Source organism: Physella acuta, unplaced genomic scaffold, assembly GCF_028476545.2.
Source record: "Physella acuta isolate Inbredline_101_S28 unplaced genomic scaffold, ASM2847654v3 ptg001903l, whole genome shotgun sequence".
NCBI classification, from domain to species: Eukaryota; Metazoa; Mollusca; class Gastropoda; family Physidae; genus Physella; species Physella acuta.
Genome location: NW_026733408.1, coordinates 2,026 through 11,837, shown reverse-complemented (window position 1 = coordinate 11,837; position 9,812 = coordinate 2,026). Strand labels below are relative to the sequence as shown.

Genomic DNA, 9,812 nt, shown 5'->3' with positions numbered 1-9,812 from the left:
AGGGGGAAACTGAAAGTTTGTCCCCGGGCGCCGGGAAGGGTCGCTACGCCTCTGAACGTATCCCCCTCTTTCTCCCCCCCCCCCCCCCCCAAAGAAATTTACCCCAGAACGAAATGGAATTTAAATAGAAAACATACTTTTACCAGTGTCCGACCCCCCCCCCCCCCCCAAAAAAAAAAAAAAAAATATCATGTGCCCCTTTCGGAGAAAAAAGTCTGGAAGAAACACTGTTTTTCGCGACGGTGGGTTGGGTTTTGTTTGAGTTTAGGCCAACTTTATAGATCCAGTTGTTTTCGACTATGGGCGATAACTACACGGCAAACTTGTGAAAGCACATTTATTAAGAATAAATTAGAAAGCCGCATGCGAAGAATGAGTATAAGCCAATCATATATTCTCTTTTTCTCTAAAAAAAATCTTTTAAAATCCAAAATAGTAAAAGGGGAGTAGGTACAACAAAATACACCATAATCAATTTTTTTAAAATTAAAAAACTTTTTTTTCTTTCATTTTTGACTTGATGGTTGATTTGTTAAAAAATTACTGTAGCTGCGGTTGGATTATCTTTATTCTATAGACACCATCCCACTCTCGTGTATAATTATTCTTTTTCCCTTTGTTTTTAAACCATTGTGAAAGATAGGCAAACGTTTAAACCACTTCTATGACTTATTTCCCTTTTTTCCTTTTTTAAATAGTCAAATAGGGGTGCTCATAAGCTCATTTTAATAGCTTTGTACTAAAAAATTAATAAGCAATTACTTCTCATAATTATTATTTTTACATTACATACTAAAAAATGACATAGCATAAAAAGGAAATGTATTTAAAATTAATAATATAAATACAAAAAGACATAAAAATAAACATAACACGAGAAACTTTTACACATACAAAGCTTGATGTTTCATATTCTTTTGACTGACTTGATGTAGAGCAGGGGTTCCCAACCCCGTGCCCGCAGGCGCCCGCCGAACGATTCGTATGTGCCCGCCTCTCACTATTCGACAGAGACAGAATTTATTTCATAAACATTATTGAAAGGTTGAAGGGGGTGCAAATCGAAAGTTGGAGGGGGGAGGGGTGGGTGCAAATCGAAAGTTTGAGGGGGAGGGTTGCAAATCGAAAGTTTGAGGGGGGGGGGGGGGGGTTGCAAATCGAAAGTTTTGTCCCCGGTTGACGGGAAAGGTCGCTACGCCTCTGGAAGGAGTTTGTCGATTTAATATATATATATATATATATATATATATATATATATATATATATATATATATATATATATATATATGTGTGTGTGTATATATATATATATATATATATATATATATATATATATATATATATATATATATATATATATATATATATATATATATATATATATATATATATATATATGGGGAGGGGGGGGGGGGGGGGCAAAAAAATTGTTTTGCGGGGTGGCCCTTTTTTTCTAGTTCCGTTACTATAATGATGTAGCGTCTTCTACAGAAGCAAATCTATTTTTATTTTTGTCTTGTTATGGGAAAAGACACACCCCAATGGAGCAAGATATTCGGAGAAAGAAGGTGGAGATGGATTGGCAATACTTTAAGGAAACCGACAAGACTTATTACACATTATAACATCATGAAATCCACACGAATCAAGAAAGGTGGAAGACCCAAAAGCAATTGTCTTAGAAAAATTGAAAAAGACATTAATTTTTATTTTTTTTTTGGAAAGAAATCGGAGAAAATAGCAAAGCACAAAATTACATGTCATGATTTAAAACTGCCTGTGTACCACTAGGAGCTGAAAATGCATATCGAATGGATAGATTTCATAGAAAATGATTTTGATTAGCAATTAAAAAGCACATTTTTTCTGTTAAGAGGTTGGCATATAATTATATAAAATTCTAAAAAGGCAATCACACGACTTTCTTATTATTAAAATTAAATCTGTAAGAAACCTAATATTATTATTTCTGGGTTTTCATGAATGACGAATAGGGGCGAGATCTGTCACACATGCACTTCGTTTAATCTTTATCAAATCAACATGCATTTCTAAGTGAGTGTGTATTTCCGATGCCCATTAGCGCAACCACTTACGTCACTCCTTATTTGAAATAAATTTAATCAACAATTATATTTTTAGGTCAACCGGAACTCATGAAAACTGGGGCGGAAATAACGCGTCAGTTGAATGACGTCAGTGTCATTCATTTTGCCTGTTTGTGTGGGATACACTACACTCAGCCACTTCGCCGGTGTTCCTCTGACGTCATCTCGTGTATTCAGACATGTTGATTTATGAATGAACACGAGCGAGAGAGGAGACGTTCAGCTAGACGTGATTTTAATTTTAGAAACACGGCAGTCAATACGTGGTTTCAATGGAGCTGTTTCTAATTTATATATGCATTAATTCACTCCGTATTAATTAAAGGAAAACTAAAAAGTAAATTTTCCTTTTCACAACTAACGTCCTATTGGGAAGATGAAGAAGATTTGATGTTTTCTGACCTCGGATTATGAAGGGATAGTGTGGTCGGCAATATACCCAGCCGATTAACTCGGTCCTGCAGATTCGAGTCCGGACCGAGATCCGAACTTATGACTTTCGGGTTAGCAGGACACCGCTCCAATATCCGACCACGTCGCCCCACCGTATCATTAAATACAATGGTTAAAGAAAGAAAAAAATCTATTTAATTAATTTATTTTTTTCTGTTTCGTCCGGGAAAGAAACTCTGGATGTTAAGCTTTAGTAGACCGACACCAATTATACTCACAAACTAACAAAAGAAACGCAACCTGTGGGGGGGGGGGGGGGGTGAGAGACCTTGGATGTACATGGTTGTGTTTTAGACGGTGCGACACTCCAACCCCCAAAGACTGAAACTATTTGAAATGGTAACTTCAACGCTTGCCACCCCAGATTTATTAAGATGGAATTTCGCAGTCGTATAGAAACTGACTAAATATATATACATAGGTTTAGTGATATTCCCAATACCCCCATCCTCTTAGGGATCTACTTTAAAACGCAGTCAAGAGATCAGGAAGATCCTAAGCAATTGGAACTTTCTTTTGGCTAAAATCATGTCACCACGCAGGAACTAATTTACCAAGGAACGCCATTCAAATAAAAGACAGGTCTAAATTGGTTTAAAAAAGGTACTGTTTACCAGTTACCTGGTCGGCTAAAGGATTTACCTGAGTTTCCTGGTTATCTGACGTAGAGTGTACGTACAAGGGAAATTCCTCAATCTATAAATATCGATTCGGACATTACTTGGAATGTCTGCTGATAAAGCATAAATATTAAGCCATTTATAATTACAAAGTTAGATCTATAAACTAAAAGATATTCATCAATTTTTGTTTTTAAAAAACCTGCATAATAATTTCGGTCTACTTATTTAAAATTAACTTTCCCGAAATAAAATAATACGAAGTTGTTAGTTTCTAAAAAAAAAAAAAAAAAAAAAAAAAAAAAAAAAAAAAAAAAAAAAAAAAAAAAGAAACCAAAATAGCATAGAGGAAATTAAAAATTATGGTTTTTATCAACAACAACATTTAAATTAAGATAATCTTGATTTAAAATATCCGCATTTAGAAAACAATCGCAGATATTGCTAGCAAAATAATACACTTCCCTTTGCTTAATTTATCGTCTTGACAAGTTTAAAAAAAAAAAACAGCACAGTATCAGGTTTTGCCAAGGGGAACTATAATTGGGTTTTCAAATTTTGTTTTTCGCGATCTCCCCTAAACTCTGTCGTTTAATTATTACATAACAGTAAGGGTCTGGATGACACTGCCAGTGGTTACGGGCTATAGAAAAGCTAGATGCGTGTTTTTTTCTCGAGAAAACACGTAGAGGCGAAAGGCTCTTGAAATTTGCTACTTCATAAAACTATCGAATTCTAAAGGTTTTTCAGAATTCGGAAATTAAATAAAATACTACTCCCGGTTACCGGAAATATCTGAACATTTGAATTAAAAAAAACCCTATGTATATTATCTGATGTTTACATGGAATTTCGTTCACCAGACTGAAACGGTACTTCAGTTATTTTTAGTTATTTTAGAAACCTAAAATAGATTAAATTTAAAGTAGACCTATCACTTCCGTACATCGAAAATCCCTAAAAAATTAAAACAAATCTAAGTATAGGATCTTAAACGTGTATGAATTTCGTCTACTGAAACTGAGACGGTTGTCAAGAAATAAAACTTTAGTACCACTTCCGTTTACCGGAAATCGCTCAAACGTTGGCAGAAATATGTTCGAATGACCTAATACTTGAAAGTAGAAGTAAAGTTCCATTTCAAACCTGACGGTTTATAGCAGAGGCGTAGCGAGGGCGGGTAGGGGGTGCGGAGCGCACCGGGTGACACCACTTAGAGGGTGACACGTTCCGCGCAGCCTGGTGCCCTCGGACTCCCGCAGCCATGTGGGCTGGAGTGGATGAACAGGGACTGGGAACGAAAGGGGTTTTTATGGCCCTACGGCAGATGTTTCGACCTGAAGCTACGACCTCCTCGTGGTCGCGGAAGGGGACCCGGGTTTTTACCCGGGGAGCTAGCGTTAGCTAGGGCCTTTAATCTGTACGCCCGAGACCTACGGAAGGAGCCGCTGTAGGACTTTCGTAGGACGGGCTCCGAAGAGCCTGGTACGTCGGACTCCCAAGTCTCCTACATGAGCGAGCCAGGAGATTTGTCCGCATTAGACGGGCGAATCTCCGTTGCTTGCTCTAAATAGCGTGGGGGAGGAGAGGTGCAAGACTGCCGGGAACCAAGAAGGGTTTTGCTCTCGACCCTAACCAGATGTCTTGACTTTAAGCTGCGGCCTTTACGTGGTTTCGGATGTGTACCACTAGTCGGACCAAGCTCATGACCCCCCTAGTGGGTGCGGGATGGCTAGTGGTAGCCAACAGCAGCTAGAGGTTTTTGATCTGGCCGAGTGGAGCTGCTGTATGCGTTCGGCTCTTCCGAAGAGCCTGGTACGTCGGACTCCCAAGTCCCCCACATAATAGCGTGGGGGAGGAGAGGTGCAAGACTGCCGGGAACCAAAAGTCCGCAACCAGATCTTTTGACTTTAAGCGGCGGCCTTAACGAGGCTTCGGAATAATGCCACTGATCCGACCAAACTCATGTCCCCCTAGTGGGTGCGGAATGGCCAGTGGCAGATAACAGCAGCTAGAGGGTTTTGATCTGGCGGAATGCCCCCCACGATCAAGCTGGGTACCAGGCGGTGGGACGACGTCCCGCGACTGGTGGGTGGGGAAGGAAAGCCCGGTGAGAGCCCACGGAAGTAGCGACCGATGTGTGGGGAACTCTTGTGGTCGGAGTTTGCTACACTGAGGCCTGCCTGGCTGATGGAAGTCAACCTTCTGAGCCGGTTTCCGTATAAGGAAGGAAGGAAGAGGGTGACACGAAAGCAAAAAAGTGTAAAATAAAGTGTATATATATATATATATATATATATATATATATATATATATATATATATATATATATATATATATATATATATATATATATATATATATATATATATTCATTGTTTCTAGTAGGGGTGACACCACGAAGTGCCCTACCTGGTGACATCCGACCTAGCGACGCCACCGGTCCATAGGGCAAGTGAAGTATAGTTCACTAGTTTCTGTGACCTTGGCATATGAAGAGATAGTGTGCCCAATACACTATGACCTAATACTTACATGTGAAATTTTGTCTACAATATACTGAAACTGTAGAACTATTCAAGTTTTCGTTTTCCTAACTCAAATGGTATGCCTGAAATAAACCCTGGCCTATCTAAATCTAAAAGTCGAAAAGTAGTTTATTCCATTATTGCTCCGCCGTTCCATTTGTGTTGATACTGAAACAATTCACTGAAATGTTGATGGGACGTATATTAGACTGGTTTCTACTTTCGGATTAGTAGAGCTGGAAAATGACGAAAGGAATGCGTAGAAACAATGTGAAAACGTAATCGTAATTAGGTTTACACGGGTACGCACATCAGGGTAGGAAAGGGCAAACGGGCTAAAATTAAAGTCTGCGGAGCTGTAGTTTGATGCTGTCATTTGCATTCTTTTCCCACTAAAAGTGTTGGGGTTAATTTAGCAATGAATGTCATAAACCCTTTGGGTTAAGGTTCTTTCAACTACACAACAATTTAGTAGATAGTAACCTATGCATTAATAAAAAACTGCATTCACCCGTAACCACGTAGGTTTATACGTACATGTACACGCACAAGCAGACGTACACGTACGCGTAATATACCGTACACGTACAAGGCACCAGAGAAGTAGCGATGGGGGGGGGGGGGGGGCAGGGGGGGACACATGTCCCCGGGCGCCGACCTTAGGGGGTGCCAAAATGGGTAGGAAAAAGTAATCGAACGTTTGAAGGGGGGTGCAAAGCGAAAGTTTGAGGGGGGGGGGGTGCAAATTGAAAGTTTGTCCCCGGGCGCCGGGAAGGGTCGCTACGCCTCTGTACAAGTGGGCAAGACTTTATTGGGGGAGGAGGCAACATATTGCTCCCTAACGATTTTTAGAACCTAAAATTGTAGTTTTACGATTTTCAAAAATTTAAGAACATTGGAGGCCAATAGCTTTCTTAACGTGACACAATTGCGATTTTAAGGGTTTATGGTGGGATCGGGGGATAAGGGCTAAAACCCCCTTAATATAATATAGCTTGACTCCCCCCCCCCCCCCCCAGCACACATACATACGACAAGAGCAATGATTGTTTTCGTTTTTTAATTTTAAAAAAGCAATTATTATTTTTTAAAGAAAATTAAATCATTGTACATGCCTTATTTGGATTCTCTAAAATGCTTACAAAGTAGTCTTCTAAAACGGGCGTATGTTAAGGTCTATTTTTTTTTTCGGTAAATTGGAAATTTTATTCTCAAAACTGAAAAGACAAAAACGCAACAATATACCAATAAACTACGACACATTTTATCTGTTGCACAATGTTTAAAAGATAAGAAAAACTAGATTGCCCGATTATAGATATCAAATAACACTTCCGGGAATTCCCAAAGAGAACTCATCATTATAGGTTCTAAAAATAGTATAAACGGTAACCCCGTAAGCTTTTGAAAGCCCGCCTGTATAAATACTTTCGTCCCTCTCAGATGGTAATCATTGTAAGAGAGGACCAATGCACTGAATACTGAAGGTAAAAAACTTGATGTTATAGACTTGTTAAAAATTTACCATTATTAATAATTTACTCATTAATTAGGTCTAGATATATCGTAGTCTATTAAATCCAAACTTTACTTTTTAAAACAATTAATTATTTAGGCCTATTTTTAGACAATTTAGTGTACAACTCTAGTTGTTAGTACTTAGTAGTAGCATTAGTACTTAGATCTAGTAGTATTAGTCAAGAAAACAGCAGCATAGAACTTAGAAGCTAATTAAAACAATTGTGTAAATACTAAAATAGAATCTCTAGTAAAATATTCATATCTAGGCCTATAATTGTTATAATAGCTTTAGGCTTACATTTTAATTACAAATTTACAGGCAGCTTTAATTTTTGCATTTCAGTATTTCTTATTTAAAAAAAACGCATAATTATAATAAAGTCGTGAAGCATCTTACAAATATTGTTATAGTTACCTTTTTAATAACAGTAGACCTACAAAATTTATATACAGCGGGGCCTATAACTGATAAATATTAAGTAGCCCAGTATCCGGATAGACGTAACATGCTACTAATTTACTTCAAATTAAACTTAGTTAAGGTTAGGTCTAATATGAATAATGCTGATTATGGTACGCATTTAAAAAAAACATAATTAGTTTTAGTAGCCCCTATTAAATTTTAAAAAATCTTACCACATTTGCAGATTTGATTAGAATAGATAGACTTAAGTGTTAACAATGGGAGCTTTACGGCACTTAATTGGTCGTGCTACACCACCAGAAAAAGACAAGAGATACAGAACAGAGCGAGGCCAACCTGCCAAAAGAAGATTGATACAAGAACCCACGGCAGCCACATCCCAGGTACATACGCATGCTGGCACATCCTGTTCTCTGATGCATGACCCACATCTTGTATTAGACCAGCCAGCAAGCTTGTCCCAACAGCAAGCCAGCCTATATGAGCAAACAAGTGCATCCACCCAGCAAACAAGTCTTTCCAACCAGCAGTCACATTTATCCAACCATCAAGCAAGTTTTCCTGATCACCAAGCAAGTCCATCCCACCAGCACCCAGCAAGCCCACCCCACCAGCACCCAGCAAGCCCACCCCACCAGCACCCAGCAAGCCCAACCCACCAGCACCCAGCAAGCCCACCCCACCAGCACTCAGAAATCCCACCCCACCAGCACCCAGCAAGCCCACCCCACCAGCACCCAGCAAGCCCACCCCACCAGCAACCAGCAAGCCCGCTCCACCAACACCCAGCAAGCCCACCCCACCAGCACTCAGAAATCCCACCCCACCAGCACCCAGCAAGCCCACCCCACCAGCACCCAGCAAGCCCACCCCACCAGCACTCAGAAATCCCACCCCAACACACAAAAGAACACAATCTTGACTTCACATCATGTGAGAGGTTTGGAGTTCTAACTGACAGACCAAAGCGTCCAGATTTGGCACCAAAAGCCATTCGTCTTCAAACATTTTCCCAATGGCGTCAAGACCATCACATCAAGGTGAATGACCTGGTCGAAGCAGGGTTCTACTATGGAGGTAGGCAACCATTTTTACCTTTCTTGTTAGTCCTTGTTATGCTACAAAGTTTGTTTATCCTCCCCTTCCACGTAGGACCTACACATAATAAAAAAAAAAATTTCTCTAGGTTATGCCGATTGCGGCAGATGTTTTTACTGCGGGGGTGGCCTGAAAAACTGGGGGGATCAAGATGACCTGTTGGTGGAACATGCCAGGTGGTTTCCTAAATGTGGATTTATCCGCCAGAAGATGGGGGAGGATTTTGTCGACACAGTCCAGGAGTTGAACCAGCTCGTAGTCGAGGTGAATATTGGACTCAGTTTTTATTGAATTTACAAATACTTTGTGTTTACAACACCTATCCTATTAGTTAATTCATTAAGATCCTGATCCATTCTTGAGAAGTACATTTTTTTTCCCATCATCACAGATTTCTTTTAACATGGTTGTTGAAGAGATGAGAAAGAAACAATTACATAATGTAATAGGTAAGCTTTAAAATATATACATCATAAATCATCCACAATTTAATAACAAATACCCTGACCAGTTAAACCATTTTCCAAAATAAATTATAATTCCCATTTTAAGTAATAAATAAACATGCAAAGCTAATAATTTTTCAATATTTAAAAATTCTGCAGTGAATAATCTAAGTTGTAAATTTTTATAATCTTTTTTTTTGAACCTCTTCAGAAGAGACAACTCTGTCTAGAGACCCTGCAGTTCAAGCTGTTGTAGACTTGGGTTATGACAGGCAGGATGTAATACAGGCAGCTGAACAATGTGTACAGACTGAAGGTAATTTTATGTTGTTGTAACTCTTCTCTGAATAAGTTATAGTTATTTAGTTATATGATAAGGACATTAATCCTTGGAACTATAGTTTTTGTTTTTTTTGTTAGTTGATGTATCCTCATATAACTGTAAAAGAAATTTTATTTTGTCCACAGAAGGTTTTGTACTCTCGGCTGATGTAATTTTAAATTGTTTACTTGTAAAACCTTGTACTGATACACAACATGTTCCTTCTAATGAGACTTCACAAACTAACTTCACAGGTGAGCAAGAAATATTTTTGAATAGAATGTAGGGCTAT

The 9,812-nt window shown here is 38.8% G+C and overlaps 1 protein-coding gene across 1 annotated transcript; it reads left to right on the top strand.

Annotated features, from left to right (window-relative positions):
- Positions 1-8,526: 8,526 nt before the first annotated feature.
- Positions 8,527-9,534, top strand: LOC131931156 (baculoviral IAP repeat-containing protein 3-like; the record flags this gene model as incomplete). Its single annotated transcript, XM_059287860.1, has 4 exons — positions 8,527-8,731; positions 8,841-9,016; positions 9,144-9,201; positions 9,410-9,534. Coding segments are annotated over 4 exons (564 nt in total), but the record flags the coding sequence as incomplete, so codon positions are not given.
- Between the last annotated feature and the right edge of the window lie 278 nt (positions 9,535-9,812).